Source organism: Pleurodeles waltl, chromosome 4_2, assembly GCF_031143425.1.
Source record: "Pleurodeles waltl isolate 20211129_DDA chromosome 4_2, aPleWal1.hap1.20221129, whole genome shotgun sequence".
NCBI classification, from domain to species: domain Eukaryota; kingdom Metazoa; phylum Chordata; class Amphibia; order Caudata; family Salamandridae; genus Pleurodeles; species Pleurodeles waltl.
In genome coordinates this window covers 370,049,235-370,070,546 of record NC_090443.1, presented here as the reverse complement: position 1 = coordinate 370,070,546, position 21,312 = coordinate 370,049,235, and the positions used below count along the sequence as shown (strand labels likewise).

Genomic DNA, 21,312 nt, shown 5'->3' with positions numbered 1-21,312 from the left:
TTGATTTAGCCTGGCCTTGCCTCCAGGGGAGGCCAGTGGGTGGCTTATTCAATATTCCTTATTTTGGCCAGCAACAAGTACTATCAGGTGGCAATTTTGCAGCAAAGAGGAGAGGATTAGGTTATGGGGCTAAAGGGAAAAAAAGAAAGAACTAAAGGAAAAAAAGGGGGTAAAGAAAAGAGAAAATAAATGAAGGAACACTTTAAGGCTGGCACTGGGGGAAATTCAGACTACTCTGCATTGACACAAAGTGCCAAGAAAAGAGCAGGGCAGCTTGTCGCTAGGGCAAATCGTAGCCCACACTCTCCTAAGGAGAGTAGGATGTCCTCTAATTCTTCAAGTCCAGAGGATACCCTACAGCCTCAGTGTGCAAGGACAGGAGTTGAAGGTGCACTGCAGGGGGTGGGCTCCCCATGACTGCAGAGACAGTGCTTGAATCATTTGACCCTTCTATAACTGCCAAGGATACTGCTGCTCTTTCCTTTTTCTCTACCTCTGTGCCATCTCCTCCCGGTGGAGATAGCAAGGTTCTTGAGGTGAAGCGTGGGAAAGCCAAGGTCTATCCTCTGTTTGTTGAAAATAAAGCAGGGTCTGCTGTCTCAGAATCCACTCGCCCTACTATCCTTCAGGAAAATCTATCAATCCCTAGCCTCTCTGTATGACAAACGCAGCCTCAAGTCCAAGTCTCTCAAAATTGTTCTTCTTCTGTTAAGCATACTGACCAGCAGGCAAAACAGCAGGGAGCTTCCATAGACGAAGGAGTGACTATGCAAATGGATACCAAAAGTATGCTTAATATGATACTTGACGAGATCAGAGGTCTCAAGGCATCACAGGCCGCCGAGGTAGCGCCTCTTCATGCGAGGCTTGCTAAAATTGAACAGGCAATGACTCAGCTCCTAGAGAGGCTCAAGGAGGTTGAAGCCAGGGTGTCACTATTGGAAGATCAAGTCTGATCGACTCAGAAGCTTGTTGCACAGCTTGCAAAGCAGAATGTATCCCTTGAGGCCAAACATGAGGAGTTGGAAAATCACTCTCAATGCTCCAATTTACAAATTGTTGGGGTCCCAGAAGGCTGTGAATGTCAGCAAGTCTGTCAATTGGTCGGCTCTTTCATCAGATCCAGGTGATTACAGAAATCTCAGGGGATCTATTAATGACCAGGGCCCATTGTATACAGGCTCATCACTCTCCTAGTTCTAAATTTCCTCGCACCATCTTGGTCAACTTTAAGGATTATCGGATTAAGGAAAGGGTGCTGGCAGAGGCTATCAAGCGCAAACAATTTTCTACACCTGAGATCCCCTAATGCTGTATGTTTTCTGATATGACTGCTTCAGCTGCTCATAGGAGAAAAGACTTAATCAAATTGATGCATCTGTTTAAAGCCCAGAGTTTGCAAGCAACCATTGTGCAGCAATCAAAATTGAAAAGTGTTGGCCAAAGGACAGTTCCATCTATTTACTAATGTGGCAAAGGCTCATCAGTTTCTCCACAAAATCTCTAATAAGGCAAATGTCTAAATTTCCGTGATGATTTAGCTTGGTTTCTATCCTGCTAGTTTACCAATTGGATTGCATGAAAATGTTGATGATTAATTTATGGTGTTATTATGGTTTGTGGGAAAGGGGTCACCACAAAGTGCAAAGTTATGCCACCCAATCTATGGTGCTATATGGCAGGAGGGGTATTGCAGGAAATTCCCTAGCTGGAAAAGGGTTATGTTTTTTTCTGCTTTTTTTCATGTTGGTGTTTCATGTTTGGGGGGGTCTCCCTTTTTGGGAGGATGGATGGAATTGAGGATGAGTGAAATTCTGAGGAGGGGGGGCTCATGCAATATAAAGAGAGCAGATTTTAGTATAAATGTGTGCTACTAAGCATACATCAGTACAAGGTTGCTTTTGAAATGAGTTTGTTAATTAAAAATGAGCAAGGGCCGAGTGGCAAATATGGCTCAAGGAAGGTGTTGTGTAATGTTCTGCATATTAAGACAAATACAGCAAGTCATTGTGTATGTTGAGTGACAGAGGGGGATTTTTGCTGGCCCAAGGAGGATTTACAAGAATATGCAGGGGTGAAGCGTGATTTTTTGGGCTTAAAATGCTGCCGATAAAAATTATTACCTTTAACAGGAATGGCCTCCTGAACAAAGAAAAATGTGCCGCTTTGTTAAAATGTATTGCTTCATTTAACCCGGAAGGTATGTTTTTACAGGAGACGCACTTTAAAACAAACGCTTCCAGGGTTTCTATTCCTGCCAAATACACACTGGCATTCTATGCTGGAGCGGGAATGGCAATGTGGGGGGTGGCGATATTGTTGTCTAGCACCTTGGATAGGGATAAAAAGAGCTCCATAGGGACAATAAAGTGAGGTTGATATGGATAGAAGCCAGATTAGCTGGAAGGGTTTGGAATTTTTGCAATTATTACGGTCCAATTAGATCGAAGCCTTGAAGCATATATATAATCTTGTGCTTCAAGCAGAGGGATTATTAGTTCTTGGTGGCGACTTTAACTTTATAAAAGAACTGTCCTCAGACACGTCCAATAATGGTAAGAGACAGCTCAAGCTGAAGACTGCTAGAATTCTGAATATTATCAGCAGGATATGGCATTGGCAGATCAGTGGCACCTTCAGCATCCCAAATTCACCCAATGTACATGTTACTCTGCCAGGTTTCGGTCTGCCTCCCGCATAGACTTTTATTTTTACTATCAAGTTGGTTAAAAGGTGGGAAGGTTGAGACTTATGCAAATTCTTTCTCATACCACTCAATGATGCAGCTGAAGGTATTTTGGGAAGGCGGAGAGGTAAAGAGTCCGCAATGACAATTTGATAAGTCAATACTTTCTGATCAAATGTGGCTAAGTTAATTGCATTTATTCAGGAATTCTTCTAGATAAATCTTAACACCTGCTTCATCTTCAAGGTCTGGGAGGCATTTAAGGCAGCATTTAGAGGACAGGTAATATCTTCTAAAGCAAATTTAGCCAGGGCCCGGATGCATAAGATCCAGGATCTTCAGGCAGCTGTAGAGACTGCAATGAGAGAAGCTTCACAGTCAAGGGGCACATCAGCCGGGCAGGCAGGGCAAGATAAACTCATTAGAGCAAAGCAACAGCTCATGGATTTCTTTATTTTAGATGTAATTGCCGGGAGCAAAGCTTTTCAACAGAAGCTCTTTGAAGAGAGCCAGCATGCGGGAAAGTAATTGGCATGGTCAACAAAAAGTCATCAAAGTAGGCAGATAATTCACAAAATAGAGGATCCAGCCACAGGGATGATTGAGGACAGTGCCATAAGAATAACTGAGCTATTCCTCAATCAGTATAGGCAGATTTATGAAGAGGATCAGGCAGTATCACAAGAACAATTGTCCGACTACTTTTCCTCAGTATGCGCACCTCAAATCTCTAGTAATCAAAAGGATGATCTGTCAAAGCAAATAGTGACTGAGGAAATGACTTATCCTCTGAAAGGTATGGCAAACGCTAAAGACAGTGGGAGTGATGGTATACCACCGAGGTATATAAGGCCTTTGTGGCAGAACTTCTTCCATTTCTAATAATACTTTTAATGATATAAAGAAGTCTGAATCTATTCCAAAGACTTTTGAAGAGTCTGTAGTAAAAAGCTTCCAGAAAAAGGATAAAAATCCCTTAGACCCTAATTCCTATCGTCCCATAAGCCTGCTGAACGTCATCTATAAATTATTTATGAAAATGTGGGCTTAGCATTTTGCACCTTTTGCTCTGTGGTAATCCATGAGGACCAACATGGTTTTCTGCCCAATAGGGTGATGGCTGCCATTATCCATTTTCTGATTCAAGCAATCAATTATATTACAGTTAGTAAGGAAAAGGTGGCAACCCTAATGATGGACGGTGAAAAAGAGTTTAATCTCGTAATTTGGCAGGCACTCTTTTTCATTTTGGGAAAGTTTGGGTTCCCGCCCTCATTGATCACTATGCTTAAAGAATGTTATTAATGGTACAGAGGCCAAGATTATTATTAATGCCAAAGAAACAGGGGTTATAAGGATTAAACCTGGCACGCGGCAGGGGTGTCCCTTGTCTCCATTTCTTTTTGTTCTTTTTATTGAACCCCTTGTGGCTAGTATTCGTGCCAATCCCCTGATTAAGCCTCCTGAAGCTGGGATGGTGAAGATTAGGCTGTTTGCTGATGATACAATTCTAAGGCCGAGTGGTAAAATGTTCAGAATGCCATCAACAACATTTTATGCTTTACGCAGATAGGCGGGTATAAAGTTAACCAAGCAAAAACAGAACTCTTGCTATTTAACGCAGCCAATTCCATACTTCCTTCCAGCCTGCAGTCAATTCCGAATCATCCAGTTGGGTACCTAGGAATATGTGTTGAATAATTATTCTCAATTATTCCAGTTTAACTATAGGGCTATGCTATTGAAAGTCAAAAATCTGTTGCAGAGATGGACTCTTCTACCTCTGTCATTGATTGGCAGGGTTGCATTAATGAAGATGTCTATGCTCTCTTTATTTTTATTTATATTCTCCAATTTCCCCCTTAGAACATTTAGCTCATAATTTAATGAGGTGGACAGTGTTTTTAGAACTTTTATATGGGCAAGCAAGCAGATTAGAGTTAAACTCCCTGTACTGCAATTAGATGTAGCCCAGGGAGGTCTAGCCTTACCGCATCTTCAGACATATTATCAGGCGATGTTAGTTGATTACATGGCCCTGTTGGCATCAGACTCCCTAGTTTATGACAACATTCTGCTGAATTGAATTATCAAGGAAAGCCAAATTAGGCTACCAGCCTTATACGTACTACCAAGCTTCCAAAGAAGACCAGATATAAGACAGTATTAGTTCTGTTGTGCCGGATATTGGCCCTTTTTAGATCATGGTGTATCCTGTTTTGTCATGCTTTTATTCCATTAGAAGACTGCAAGGTTTTAGGCCTGCCACTGTCTAAGCATGCCTTAGACGTTTGGAAGACACTTGGATTTAGGACGCTCACTGACTTCTATAACAGGGCAAATTTGATTACATTGGATAGTGTGGCACAGCAATTTGGTAATTTAGGCATTTTAGTTTGTTTTATTTTCAATCAAATTAGCAGCTTCCTAAAGAAAAATTATATAGTAATGAATGAAGCTGCAAGGCTGATAGCATATTGTATGAATGTAACCAAATTGACAGGCTTGGAGAATTGGTACCATTTGTTACGTCACCATGCAAATCCGAAATTACTTTCTGAAGTACTGCAGAAAATCTCCCAGGAAACAAATTGTAGATTTAATAGTCAGGAATGGGAATTCATAGTGAGGTTGGGTACAGATCTTTAAGAGCAGCCAATTTCAAGCATATGGCTTTTCTATCAAGATGGCTAGCATATTGTACACCCCATAGCCTATTAAGATCTTTTCTTTGGTGCCCGATCAGTACGTTAGGTGCTCTGCTATAGGGGGGTGGTGGATGGATCCATGTTTTCTTCGATTACCCGAGCCTTCAGCAATTCTGGTGCAAACTACCCAGATTAAGATTTTCCCGATGTTGGTGCTTTTTGGGTTTTCGAATGAGCTGCGTAGTTTGCAAAAATACCAACAGTATTTTATATCAATTGCTGTTGCAGTAGCCCACTCCCTGATTTTTCAGGGCTGGAAAAAATCAGCAGCCCTGTCATTTCAGCAATGGTTCACAAAAATGAAAAGGACCCAAGCTTTTTGAAGGGGCCTTCACCATAAGGGTAGGGGCTGTAAGAAAATATGAGGTGATCGAGGTCTTTTTTTTGCATTTTAGTTCCTGCAGCCCAGTTAAGGCTGTATAGGCTAAGTCGTTGTTAGAGATTGTTTCCATCATGGGCACTGTTTGCACTTTAATATTAAAACTGTTCGCACTTTAATAGCTACCGATAGGGCCTTTTCGATTGGGGTTACAGCCAATCAGGCAGATTCTTTTCTTGTTTCTTTGGGCACTGTTTGCACTTTAACATTGACACTGTTTGCACTTTAACAACAGTATTTATTTTTGTTTAATCTCTGGCTCCAGGGCGATATTAGTCGTTTGTTTTTTAGGTGTTACCCCCTCAGCAAGAATTTCAGTTCTTTGTGATTGGTGATGGTTCATTAATTATGCTATATAAATGATGCAGTTGATTGTTTTATATATATGGATTATGATGCTGATATTTACGTAACTGCCAATACTAAATGTTGAGAAGTTTATAGGGTGGATAATGCTGCTATTTGGGTTTGCGCCGTACTGTATATTCTACCTGTCCAATGATGTCTTATGTATTGACCAGCATTTAAGGCATTGTTGCACTTTACCAAGTGTTCGTATATATTTTTTTCTATGCATGATTTATATATGCAATATTGCTGCTCTCTTTGCTCAGTAAAAAAAGAAATGGCCAGTAGGGGAACTGAGCACAAAAGTCTTTTTACACGTAGAATCTTGTTTGGTATAAATGTAGGATATGTAGGTCAATGCTTGTTATGTGAAAATGTCAGGTTTACCTACGTGTGGAAGTACCCTCATGACAAAGAATTACTTAGAACAAACATGTTTAGTAAAACCTAAAGTAATCATTATGTCAGTCTTAGAATAATGACAGATTGAATTAAAACCCACAAGGTTTCAGTCTAAGAACTGGGTAAAATGGGCACATTGCTAGTTCATCTATTTTACAATGATTCTAGCTTGTGCCCTTCCGGTAACACAAGAATGTACTCAAAGCATCATTAAACTCAAAAATTTGTTGGATACACTTACATGTCTACAGCAGATTCCTTAACCCCAGTGTTTTCATTAATCAAGGGATGCTGGTGTGCAACACCAGCAAAGAAAACAAGCATTTGCAATGCAATGGGTCTCGCGTTTACTCGAGTTAGAGCTATTAGCATTGTAAACTCCTAACAGGACTTTTCTTGCCACATAAACTGAAAATGAAAAGATAAGCAGTTTCACATACGTGAGCTGACGGCGGCCATGAGAGTGAAGCAGACACACAAAAGGAAACAGAAGTTTGCTTGCAGTGAAATGTATTGGCAAAAGTGCAATTATCCATGTTCCCGGCAAAAGTGCAATTATCCATGTAACTGGCAAAAGTGCCATTATCTATGTAATAGGGTTGATGTCATGCAAAGCGTGTGACTATTGCCCAGCGAGATTGCACTGCCTACGAAATAAAGAGAAAAAGTAGTCCAGAAACCATACGAAAACATGGAGCCTCATATGTTTTCAGTAGTTGGCCGTTGTGCTCAAGGAGGGCCATATACAGGGAAAGGCATGACATATGCATGCCTTTCACTAATCAAATCAAGCAAATTTTAAAAGGCAAGCCCACGAACCACGAATCCTTGTTACTGCTGGTGCCACTTCTCATTGTCCAGGCCCACACTCTAGCACGGGTCCTGCTCGGGCACCGCAAAGCCACTACGCCCCTCTCTCCATCAGGCCCACAGCAGCCGCTATCTTAGGAGCCTTGCCTTCACCTCCTCATCGGTTGCCGTTTTGTGTCCGCTCTGACCACGGCACAGACAGCTCTAGTCCGGCAGCAAGCACCGGAGAGGTCGCCCCTCTGCTCTCTGGCCTGGAGAGGCACCAGGTGCGCCCCGGTCCGCTCAAAAGCCATGCGGGCAGCGGAGCTCCTGCAGGGCGCTCCTACTTGATTCTTCAAATTAGACTGCGAATGCCTTTCTTACACAGGGAAAGGCGAATTTGGATTCACAAATGGCTTATTTTTGTGAAAACATTTGCTACATATGACCCCAGGTTCCAACCTACACCCTGTGGACCACTCAAGTGTTTGCAGACGCTGAACCTCTACTTGGTGCCTTTGGTCTCATATAAAAAGCGCCACAGCACTTTCTAGCAGCTGCTCTCATTGGCTGACACTGGTCCTATTGCATCAGCCACACAACCACTCTAGCTCCCCTGCATGCGTGCAGACATAGGGATGTCTACACATTCACAAAAGATTACGTTTCACAGACAACACTTCTAAATTTACTACAGCTAAAAAAGAAACCCAAAACGGTAGTAAAGTATTCCAGGCCAGAGTTGAAGTAAGTCCAGCCCCACAAATGTCAAGCACTTGTATTACTATCCCCTCTCCTAGAAATTAACGGAGAACCCCATAGAAAGTAATGCAAAATTAAATGAAATAAATGTAAATAGTTAAAACTATAAATTAATATCTTTTTAGTGTTGAACATTATATAAAAATACTGCATGTTTTCAATTTAATTAAAAAAGAATAACTATGCATTTAAAATTAATTTAACATAAATTGTATTAAATATAATTAAATCGTGTTCATTGAATTCAATACATCACTTTTAATAATTACTAATGCATAATAAAATGATTTTTATAATATTTTTTTAAATATAAACTTACGAGAAATGATTGAATGTAATTTAACATTGTAAATCAACTTATTTTTAATTAAAAAATTCAGTAAACAGTGCTGTAGATTTTTTCTTCAGTTTTACATTCAAAATAAATATATAACATTAATTTGCATTTATATTTAACATACAAATATATTAACAAAACTTTTTCCAGCCTTAATATACTTTATCATAGGCAGACTCTGCGGTCAGAGTGGAGATCTCTGCATGGTAAATGATAGGGCAAAGTTCACTATACTTTACCATAGGGAGATTTCCACCCCAGGGGCGGAGACCTCTGCTTGATTTTACCACCATTCATTAAACATGCTCAAATTCAACTAGAATTAGTATCATGACTAAACCCCATTTTATGAAATATTGATGCAGGGGGGAAATAGTTAAGGAACTGACTCTGAAAATCATAGTAAAGTTGTGGTGTAATGAAACTTGAGGGAGCCCTCTTGCAAAGTAAATGATGGCCCCAGACCTACTCATGAGCTTTCAAGTCAGGGGCCTGCCACCTGTGCACACTGTACTGTGCTGAGGAGCCACCCGGGTGCTCGGGCCTCCCTGAACCATGGGGGCTGCGGGGGCTAATGTTACGTCACTGCAGCGAAGTGCTCATTGCATTGATCTGTCAAAACATAATCCCTGGTCAATTTAACTGCACAAATGACCGGATGATCTTTATCGGTAGACATTGTGGGATAGGTATTCAAACTACAGTGTATTCAGGGTCACTGTAAAGTTTCACATCATGACATTTATTAGTGTAATCCCCACTTGATGTACATGATCTTGTATTGTCTCCAAATACTCCGTGTAAGGAACAGTGCTCCGTTGCTTCTTAGCTAGGTCTGCTCTACTTAAATATTAATACATACATACATGGCTGGGCTGCAAGAAATGATGGTTAAATGGATGAGTACATGGATGAATGGATGAATAGGTTAGAGCATGGATGACCGAGTGAACCAGTGCATGGATGGATGCCAATAGGTTGCAAATTTTTTGTAGGTCTTTGCAGAAGTCAAAATATTTTTAATATGCTAAGAATTAACAATATTTTTCCATTACATGAAATTACATCAGGGTGGGCACCATTGTGTCGATTATATCTACACTGTATACAGAATTACCCGCAACTTGCCATTGCAAGCATTCTGGAAGCGTGAGAACCGTTGTGCTATATGTTTCAAAAACATACGGAAGCTTACCACTATTATCACATGCTTACAGTGCGTCCAAAAATTCTGTGGAAGTCCACATTCTTGCGTGAATTACCAACATTATGCCAGTATTTTACGCTTTACAGCAATGGGCGAGCATAATTCCAGAAGAGAGTGCTATTGTGCCATGCCTACCCACAGTGTGCAAAAAACAATTACTATTATGTCAGGACATGTGTTATGCTGTAAATGGCTATACCCCACTTCTCAAATCCAGTTACACATGCAAACAACAATGTATAGGCCATCAAACACTCACACTGTGTGCAAACTGCCATAATATGATTTTTCTATAGCAGACACTTGTATACATATAACAAGTGCACCTCCTTCTTAAGCAAGGACTTCATTTATTGTGCCTTTTAGAAAAGCAGCAACAATTGCTCATGCTGACAGCTAAAGCTGCATGTAGCCAGACCTAACAATTACAGTTTAATAGTATAATGTGATCAAATGTGGAAAAGGTGCTTCAGACAAGAGTCCACTTTCAAGAATTATTTTTTATTTTCTTTTAGTCACTTTAAAACTTAGATCGTTTTGTCTTTCCATTCCCTCCCATCATTTTTGCCTCGTTCCCTTCTCTTCTTTTTCCCACTACTCATTCTCTTCGTGGCATTTGTACACATTCAACTTCACCTATGCCTTTTTCTCTCTTTATAGCTACGCAAAAAATTTGGAAACATTTTCAGTCTTCAGTTCTTTTGGCAAAATATGGTTGTCGTGAATGGATTTGAAGTAATGAAGGAAGTGCTTATCCACAAATCGGAAGAGTTTGCTGACAGGGCGCATTTTCCAATGATGGATCTTATGGGCTATAAGGACAACTGTCAAGGTGAGCATTCAGAATCTCTATCTCCTGATTTGCAAACCTGTCTTTATGGTGTTACCACAATATATACTTTCAGTAGCCTTGAAAAATCATGTTACCCAGCCATGAAACGTTGTCAGGAGTGCAACAGTATGATCATCACCCTATATTGAAATAAGCAAAGTTAGTGTTTAATGATGTTTTCCATTACAGTGATTCTTTCTTTACTGAGTTTTATACTACTATGAATCTTGTGGTGCTTTCTGTGTATGGAATGTGGTAGCCAAATACACATTAGCAAAATGTGTTATTAGGAAAGCGTCCCTTTGACTTTGGCACCAGATCAATAAGTATTCATTGTTACCATACTTTAGACTTTGCCTTTATGGTGTATGGTGAAGCTGACCACAAACGTTTTTAATAATTGTCTGATTCTATATTGTGAAGTGACTAATATCAACCTATAATTATATTCCGTCTGGTATATTGCTGACCAATGCATCGTAAATGTAAACATATCAATTTTACATTTACATTATCTACAAAAGCCTTTTAACTATGGTATTAGCTTCTTATGCTTACCTGTACTTACCTTGCGATGCCATGTTATGACGATTCAGTGACACAATGTGATTGGCATGCAATGTACAGCATGTGATCAAGTGACGGTATACATTTCTACATTTCTTAACCGGGTCTAGATTGTTCAGTAAGACTTGGGGGTGGGGGTCTGAGATTCACATTTATCAAACAATCACACTGGGATGTAATCTTAAAATAAATTATACGACACGTAGGTTGCATGAATGGGGCCTGTGGGACGGTGGAAAGGGAGAGGAGATGGACTGGTATGAGTACTAAGTTAGCGAAAACATAATATTTTGTAAAATAACTAACATTTTTTGGGGACTTTCTAAACAGAGAGAGGGAAATTGTGTGTGTGTTTGTGCGTCTGTAAAAAAATCTTGTGAAATCCGACAGACACCCCACCACACCTGAATGAAAGCCCCTGCACTACACTATTTATCAGAAAATACATTTAATAGGGGGTGTAACACCCCAAACACACCTCAAACTACACCCTGTTCTTAGCGTTCCTTCAAACCACACATAATTATTGCATTTATGTTGGCCCATCACTCCCTCCTCTGTAACAAGTTCACACTGCTTCTGCTAGGGTTGTGTCATCCCTAATGAGTGGGAGGGCACCATAGTTAAGGTGAGAAAGTTACAAATAGGAGCAGAAAACGTTTGCTGAGAGATTCATGCTAGTTTCACAAACAGTAGCAAAACAAAATGATGATGGACGGAGTGCTGACAATGCAAACACTCACCCCCAGTCACAGATCTGGGTTTAATCCATCGTTTTTTTGCTGCCCATGCCATTCCAGTTTGGACCCAGCCATATGCAAATCAGTCTTGACCCTGTTCCCTATGGGAACAGTCCAGCCCGAACTGCCAGGCCAGGTCTTCCCTGGACTGGAAACAAGCATCCTGGGACCGGTTTCGGGGTTTCACCCCTCATCAGCCAGGCTAGCTTGAATCCAGTGGCATGGGAAGCACGGGACCCACGTCTGGGCATACCCTTCCCACTTAGGGCGACATTAGCAAAACAAAATGATGATGGACGGAGTGCTGACAATGCAAACACTCACCCCCAGTCACAGATCTGGGTTTAATCCATCGTTTTTTTGCTGCCCATGCCATTCCAGTTTGGACCCAGCCATATGCAAATCAGTCTTGACCCTGTTCCCTATGGGAACAGTCCAGCCAGAACTGCCAGGCCAGGTCTTCCCTGGACTGGAAACAAGCATCCTGGGACCGGTTTCGGGGTTTCACCCCTCATCAGCCAGGCTAGCTTGAATCCAGTGGCATGGGAAGCATGGGACCCACGTCTGGGCATACCCTTCCCACTTAGGGCGACATTAGCAAAACAAAATGATGATGGACGGAGTGCTGACAATGCAAACACTCACCCCCAGTCACAGATCTGGGTTTAATCCATCGTTATTTTGCTCACCATGCCATTCCAGTTTGGACCCAGCCATATGCAAATCAGTCTTGACCCTGTTCCCTATGGGAACAGTCCAGCCCGAACTGCGATGCCAGGTCTTCCCTGGACTGGAAACAAGCATCCTGGGACCGGTTTCGGGGTTTCACCCCTCATCAGCCAGGCTAGCTTGAATCCAGTGGCATGGGAAGCACGGGACCCACGTCTGGCCATACCCTTCCCACTTAGGGCGACATTAGCAAAACAAAATGATGATGGACGGAGTGCTGACAATGCAAACACTCACCCCCAGTCACAGATCTGGGTTTAATCCATTGTTTTTTTGCTGCCCATGCCATTCCAGTTTGGACCCAGCCATATGCAAATCAGTCTTGACCCTGTTCCCAATGGGAACAGTCCAGCCCGAACTGCCAGGCCAGGTATTCCCTGGACTGGAAACAAGCATCCTGGGACCGGTTTCGGGGTTTCACCCCTCATCAGCCAGGCTAGCTTGAATCCAGTGGCATGGGAAGCACGGGACCCACGTCTGGGCATACCCTTCCCACTTAGGGCGACATTAGCAAAACAAAATGATGATGGATGGAGTGCTGACAATGCAAACACTCACCCCCAGTCACAGATCTGGGTTTAATCCATCGTTTTTTTGCTGCCCATGCCATTCCAGTTTGGACACAGCCATATGCAAATCAGTCTTGACCCTGTTCCCTATGGGAACAGTCCAGCCCGAACTGCCAGGCCAGGTCTTCCCTGGACTGGAAACAAGCATCCTGGGACCGGTTTCGGGGTTTCACCCCTCATCAGCCAGGCTAGCTTGAATCCAGTGGCATGGGAAGCACGGGACCCACGTCTGGGCATACCCTTCCCACTTAGGGCAACATTAGCAAAACAAAATGATGATGGACGGAGTTCTGACAATGCAAACACTCACCCCCAGTCACAGATCTGGGTTTAATCCATCGTTTTTTTGCTGCCCATGCCATTCCAGTTTGGACCCAGCCATATGCAAATCAGTCTTGACCCTGTTCCCTATGGGAACAGTCCAGCCCGAACTGCCAGGCCAGGTCTTCCCTGGACTGGAAACAAGCATCCTGGGACCGGTTTCGGGGTTTCACCCCTCATCAGCCAGGCTAGCTTGAATCCAGTGGCATGGGAAGCACAGGACCCACGTCTGGGCATACCCTTCCCACTTAGGGCGACATTAGCAAAACAAAATGATGATGGACGGAGTGCTGACAATGCAAACACTCACCCCCAGTCACAGATCTGGGTTTAATCCATCGTTTTTTTGCTGCCCATGCCATTCCAGTTTGGACCCAGCCATATACAAATCAGTCTTGACCCTGTTCCCTATGGGAACAGTCCAGCCCGAACTGCCAGGCCAGGTCTTCCCTGGACTGGAAACAAGCATCCTGGGACCGGTTTCGGGGTTTCACTCCTCATCAGCCAGGCTAGCTTGAATCCAGTGGCATGGGAAGCACGGGACCCACGTCTGGGCATACCCTTCCCACTTAGGGCGACATTAGCAAACCAAAATGATGATGGACGGAGTGCTGACAATGCAAACACTCACCCCCAGTCACAGATCTGGGTTTAATCCATCGTTTTTTTGCTGCCCATGCCATTCCAGTTTGGACCCAGCCATATGCAAATCAGTCTTGACCCTGTTCCCTATGGGAACAGTCCAGCCCGAACTGCCAGGCCAGGTCTTCCCTGGACTGGAAACAAGCATCCTGGGACCGGTTTCGGGGTCAAGACTGATTTGCATATGGCTGGGTCCAAACTGGGGTGGCATGGTGAGCAAAAGAACGATGGATTAAACCCAGATCTATGACTGGGGGTGAGTGTTTGACAATGTTCAGCATTCCGTCCATCACTTGTTGTTTTTGCTTTGTCGCCCTAAGTGGGAAGGGTATGCCCAGACGTGGGTCCCGTGCTTCCCATGCCACTGGATTCAAACTAGCCTGGCTGATGAGGGGTGAAAGCCAGAAACCGGTCCCAGGATGCTTGTTTCCGGTCCAGTGAGGATCTGGCTTGGCAGTTCGGTCTGGACTGTTCCCATGAGGAACAGGGTCAAGACTGATTTGCATATGGCTGGGTCCAAACTGGGGTGCCATGGTGAGCAAAAGAACGATGGATTAAACCCAGATCTATGACTGGGGGTGAGTGTTTGACAATGTTCAGCATTCCGTCCATCACTTGTTGTTTTTGCTTTGTCGCCCTAAGTGGGAAGGGTATGCCCAGACGTGATTCAAGCTAGCCTGGCTGATGAGGGGTGAAACCCCGAAACTGGTCCCAGGATGCTTGTTTCCGGTCCAGTGAGGACCTGGCTTGGCAGTTCGGTCTGGACTGTTCCCATGAGGAACAGGGTCAAGACTGATTTGCATATGGCTGGGTCCAAACTGGGGTGGCATGGTGAGCAAAAGAATGATGGATTAAACCCAGATCTATGACTGGGGGTGAGTGTTTGACAATGTTCAGCATTCCTTCCATCACTTGTTGTTTTTGCTTTGTCGCCCTAAGTGGGAAGGGTATGCCCAGACGTGGGTCCCGTGCTTCCCATGCCACTGGATTCAAGCTAGCCTGGCTGATGAGGGGTGAAACCCCGAAACCGGTCCCAGGATGCTTGTTTCCGGTCCAGTGAGGACCTGGCTTGGCAGTTCGGTCTGGACTGTTCCCATGAGGAACAGGCTCAAGACTGATTTGCATATGGCTGGGTCCAAACTGGGGTGGCATGGCGAGTAAAAGAACGATGGATTAAACCCAGATCTATGACTGGGGGTGAGTGTTTGACAATGTTCAGCATTCCGTCCATCACTTGTTGTTTTTGCTTTGTCGCCCTAAGTGGGAAGGGTATGCCCAGACGTGGGTCCCGTGCTTCCCATGCCACTGGATTCAAGCTAGCCTGGCTGATGAGGGGTGAAAGCCCGAAACCGGTCCCAGGATGCTTGTTTCCGGTCCAGTGAGGACCTGGCTTGGCAGTTCGGTCTGGACTGTTCCCATGAGGAACAGGGTCAAGACTGATTTGCATATGGCTGGGTCCAAACTGGGGTGGCATGGTGAGCAAAAGAACAATGGATTAAACCCAGATCTATGACTGGGGGTGAGTGTTTGACAATGTTCAGCATTCCGTCCATCACTTGTTGTTTTTGCAGTTTCACAAACTGTAGCCTAATCTGGACTACTCAAATCTCCCTGTGACACTATACACCACTCCTAAATGTTTCCGTGTTTTCTCCTTGAGGCAGAGTATCTTATATTTCCCTATTATTGTCACCTCTGCACCTTGCACCACATGAGTTTTCCAGTTGTTTGCACATTGATTGCTAGAGTTGTCTGTTTCTCTAACTTAGTTACTCCTTTCTGGAGTATGCTATACCTCTTTCTTAATCTCAGTGCTCACAAGTGAGATCCAATGTCAACAGCAGCGTAGGGTGCAGGTGGTCAATTTCATATCTGGTGCCATATCCTCCTCCAAACACACAACAATGAGCCAGCCATTTTTTAAACTAATGTATTTAATTTTTCGGAATAAATACATTCAGTGTAAAAGTATCATGAAATAAACTAAGTGGTTATATCTGTTGAATATACAGAGACTTTAATACATCAAAAAGTAGAGGGGGGATTTGTACGAACAAATCTAAATGCAAACGGATGCGTATATTAAGACATACTCTGTGTCAGGCAAGAAACAGAGCAAATTTATTAAAGCTATTAGTTTTACAACACTAAATTATAATGATATGGCAGTCCACAGGACCAGGACAATAGTATTCTCTGACCAAGGCTACAAAATATTTGTAAATTCAACAACACATAGTTAGCCTCAGTCAATGGCTAAACCAGTAATCATCAAATGTCCTTTATCAGGATGGCTGCTGTCGGGGCAGAGCAGCGGGGTAGGGGACACAAAACAAAGACAACAAAAATAGAAATAACAAAAAAAAATTACCTGATGCCCGGCACATCGCCACCGCTCTTCTGGCTCCACTCATTGCAGGCACAGGCTCCCAGCCTGCCCTGCGGCCAATCCTAATGCTGCTCTCATGCTGCTGGCAGCATGAGACCAGTGTTAGGATTTGCCTGAGTGACCTGGCTTTGCGCTTCCAAGCAGACTGTGAGTCTGTGCCTGCTGTCTCCAACCTAACAACACTGCTTGGGTTGGAGAGAGCTCAGTGCGCATGTGGGTTTGGCCGTCCTGAGATGGCCGGCCAAACATACATGCACTGAGGGGAGTGCACACCACTCCCCCTCCCTGCCTGTCATCCCGCATGGCCCCGCCCCCTTTGAAAAATAAAACAACAATAAACATGGTTTATTATTGTTTTATTTTTCAAGTTTTGCAGCTGCTGGCGAGGGAACGCTCCTCCGCCATAGCAGAGGAGCCACCGCTGTCCTTTATACAGTCTTTGTAATTCAGTAAGAACTGTCATGTGTAGAGGTCTTGGAGGCTGTTGTGGAACAGTCATCGACATTTTAGTCCCTCGAGACGTCAGTCAATGAGACAATTGTCAATACTATCTATCCAAAGAACAAAAATGGCCAACCCTTTAAACCATAATAATGTTTATCTAGTAATATTAATATCATTCTATTGAGAAGTGCAAACTTTAATTTACACAAAAAGTGATGAATATGGGAAACGCAAGGTGTTGGGACAAAACACCATACATTGCCTGTGGTGTGCAAAAAATCAGAGCTACACGCTTTAATAAATTGTAATCATTCTAATCATTCTAATAAAGAGCATGCTTTCTGTGCACATGTTTACATTTATGTTTGTCCGTACAAATATTGATTAACTGATATATTTTAAATCTGATTAGTTTGCCACCAACCGATTTTTTGCAATATACTCCTTCAATTTAATCCTTCAAGAGTTCATATACTTGTAACTGCTTTCATATCAGATGCCGGAATTCCGAGTTTTGCCACACTCATACCCCCTTTTGCACACAGTTGCGGGGTGAGTCTGACACATGCAGAATTTCTTACTAAACATGGAAATTCTGCATGTCATCCCCCAGTTTTCTTTGGGATTACTCAAAATAAGAGGTATTTTCTGAACCTGATAAATACTTCATGCCAGGGTATCGATATTTACCAGCAGCCATAAATACCTGCCTTCATGCAGGCACACCTGGTACCTGATGCTAACATCACCATGCACTGAGCAGCGCCCAGGGAAGAAGAAAGGAGGAGAATAACTGAGAGGAAGTGGCAATGTCTAAGAATGTTTTGAGGCACTCAAGGCATTTAGATAGTTGGTTTAAAAACGGAGAGCCCCACATTTTTCCTCCTTGCTGTGCTGTCATTACCATTGTTGTGATATATCATGTTTTCTGTGGTCTCCACCTCCCTCAGGTGTGATAGCTGGACGGTATGGCAATGCCTGGAAGGAGCAGAGGCGGTTTGCACTTACCACCATGAGGAACTTTGGTTTGGGTAAGAAGTCCTTGGAGAAGCGAGTGATTGAGGAGGCGAGGTATCTTTGCTCTGCATTTGAATCTGAAGAAGGTATGTCACATCTAAGGGGCAGACCTGTCCTAATCAAGGGAATGGGTAGAATCTTGTTTATGGCCCGGATTTAATATTTGTAGGACCAAGTCAGTGTGTCCAGGTGGCGGAGGACATTACCACTGCAACTCTGATGGACTACTGTTCACCAAATCTAGAGATGACCACCAGCCAGGTGGTCATCTCTGAACATTGAAATGAACCACCATCACTAAAGATTTGGTAGACGGCCATCATTTTTTATGGTCATTCACTTTTGACTCTTTGTTTGTTTTTCAAGAGCAACTCCCATTGCAGGAGCTTGTTTTTGAAAAACTAAAAACTAATGACCCCCACACCCAACCTGGGAGCTCTCTCCCAGGCTACAGGGGCCATTATAGTTTTTTCTTGTCCCTTACTGCAGGTTTTATCTGGTGGTGACATGCAGGAAAAAAGACACTACACCGTAAATAGGCTGGAAGGTGTCATTTCTTTTCTCTGAAGGCCCTTACTCCGTGGGGCTGTTGGAGGATATATTCCATTGATGGAGCCAATGGGTGCTCGGTCAATGGAATATTTAAAATCTGTTCATCTCTAAATGAGGCAGCTGGACCAAGGATTTGATAGGTAAAGTCTATCCTGTCCACCAAACTGTAAATTGGGTCCTATTTTTCAAGTTTATGGCACAGGGAATGGGTGACCTTCATAGCTTTTATTTGGGAGCAAAGAAAGATAGTCTGCAGCAAAGGTGATACCACAAATCTGTAGACAAACAATGACATAGCAAACCTTGTATAGTAAACTTTTTTTTAATGTTTTTATTCACATTGAGACACTAGTAGGCTGAGGGAGGAGAAGTTGAGGATTGGGAAGGGAGAGAAGAAGGGTATATGCTGTAAGACGGGTGGGATAATGGGGCTTTGGCACAGACAGATTGAGTGAGAGTACAAGAGGAGGACCTATTGTTGAAATGGGCCACTGTCTTGGTTAAAGAGGTGGAAGCTGGGTTAGGAGAGGCACAGGAAAAGTGTACAAAGAGAGGCACACTCTATTCGAACAGAAATGCGGTGTATAACTTAGATAAAAGGCAAGGCCCAGGGGTAGCACTGCTGTCCAAAATGCAAGGCTATGACCTTTGAGTTGCTCCATCCATACAGAATCCTGTTGAGCTCAATTCAACCCTTCTTTTTTCAAAGGTTGATAAACTGATCACTGCTATCACTCAGTAGTGACAAATATGATTATCTTAGGTGCTTACAAATACATATCTCAATAGATGCATTTTATGCACACAAAAGGGGTACCTGGTAAACCTTGTCACCCTCCTGGATATAACGTATGACTCAATAGTCGATCTGTGTCCGGCATACCTATGGGAAAGGAACAACAAGCAGGCAGTGACTCTAGGGGATTTGTTAAGGATGCCCCACCCTGGGACTGGATTGATTAGATGGGTGTGCCTCACCATTCTGAAGTAAATAAAAGCCTGCTGAGAGGTGGCAGCTATGGAGCACCATTGGGGCAGGAATCTGCAGAGAAACAAATTCTGGCAAAATTGCAATTGCCATTGAATAAAAAGCCAACATAACTTATAAACAAAGAAGCAGGGTTTATTATCCCAGAAATGTAAGAACATATGATTGGTCATAGACTGCAAACAAGCACATCAACTATATACAAGGCTCGCCCTGTTCCCTTAGTGCTGCGTGCATTACCACAATGGTTTGACTTATTGCTGTACACAGGTTAGGTCCTTTGGTTGAATGAGAAGTGTCCCAGAGACAAGGTCACAGTAGATGTGCAGCTGAAAGTTGCTTTCGGCAAAAGTTAGAGTGATACTGTACACAAACAGGCAGGATGATCAAGGGGGCAAAAGCAATGAGTGCTGACAATGGGGCGAGCAACCACACCATTAGGGGAGTGGATACCTTGGAAAATTAGGTGAGTAAGTGAAATGACAGAAACTAATCTCCCTCCCACCTGGGCCCTGCCTGACAATGGAGGGGTGGTGGAGAATTATTGCTTGTCTTTGCACACTTTCTCAGCAGCTCAAGTGGTTTCCACTGTGGTCAGTTGGCAAGACAGACAGAGAGAGTAGACCTTACTTCAAAGTCACATGTAGTGTCTGTCTTTCCTGGGTAACTTGGCAGTGCTCCAACTGCTTGATGTTTTGCCACTTCAATTTACTTTAATAGCATTGGCGGGACTCAAACTCTTGTCCTGTGGTGTGTTTACATTTCTCGTCCAGTATAGGGCTGAACTCCAGACCTTTGTTCTTTCAGCCAGAATGGTGAAACTCCGCCTTCAGCCATACTGATAATGTCATTATACTGCTTGATCATACCAACCAATGACGGAAATGCAGCCAGACTTCCATTCCTTGTACATGCACAGTCCTTTCTGAGGACTACCTGTGAATGGGGACCTGATGGAGACAGGCCCTCCAATACATATGGAATCTGCCTTGAGAGTACTCAGGTTCATGGTGTGGACTCAGAGCTTAAGACGTACTCATCACAAACCCGCCCTAGCTGCAGAAGTCGAGATTCATTGTTCGGTGTTGAGGTTCAGCTGGAGCTACGCCTGCGTGTCCATATTTGGGGGAAATATGACAAATTGAGCAGACATTCTTGAAGCACCCCATTCAAGTGCATCCATTAGAGGCACCCTTAGATGCGTTAGTGCATGACCAATACAAAAGCCAATCTCTACTGTGTGTGATTTGATTTTTAATCTGGGTTCTGAGCCTGTAGCTCATACAGTAATGCACAGTTACCTAGTTAGTGTGCTTGCAGCAGACAGCAACATTTTATTGAAAGCGAGGCATGCCTACATTCTGTAGTTATATATGGGGATTAAAGGAGTAAGCCCGGAACCACCTGCTTAAAGTTTTCTGTACTGGAACGTCACAGGTTGTATCCTTGCCTCTACATCAATCTGATTTTCATCCACTTACATGTGGTGTTCCCCAGGGTTAGCATTAAACTTCACAGTGCTTCATTTATTTGTGTCTCCTCTCCTGTGACCTCCTTCATTTGTTAATTTGCCAATATCTTTTATTGGTATGTGGATGTCACACAGATTATTCTGTAGTTTGACACTGCCTCTGAAGAAGGAATTACTCGACTCAATGCTTTTCTTTCTGATGTTGCTACTTGGGTGAGATTAGATTCTCATTACTGAGTGAAGACAAAACCATAATCTGTCAACCCTCCTCGGTGCAATCTGGGCTATTTCAAGCCAACACACAGCGACCCTGAACCCCACCCACATCCTGTGGTTCAAGCAACAATTTGAGTTGTGACCTTTCCTTTCCATTAACCAACCCCTTTCATCTTCATGAACTAACCTATCCTCTTCCCAGAAAACCATTCTCTCT

The 21,312-nt window shown here is 43.3% G+C and overlaps 1 protein-coding gene across 5 annotated transcripts in view; it reads left to right on the top strand.

Moving 5' to 3' along the window:
* Window positions 1-21,312, top strand: part of LOC138292736 (cytochrome P450 2D15-like) — a 184,619-nt gene that overhangs the window by 9,530 nt on the left and 153,777 nt on the right. For 3 of the 5 annotated variants that reach the window (XM_069231473.1, XM_069231475.1, XM_069231472.1), the window contains exons 2-3: window positions 10,279-10,450; window positions 17,802-17,954. In XM_069231473.1, coding sequence (XP_069087574.1) covers window positions 10,279-10,450; window positions 17,802-17,954 — 325 coding nt within the window. The remainder of the gene's footprint in view (window positions 1-10,278; window positions 10,451-17,801; window positions 17,955-21,312) is intronic. The other 2 variants (XM_069231476.1, XM_069231474.1) reach the window with 1 other exon arrangement.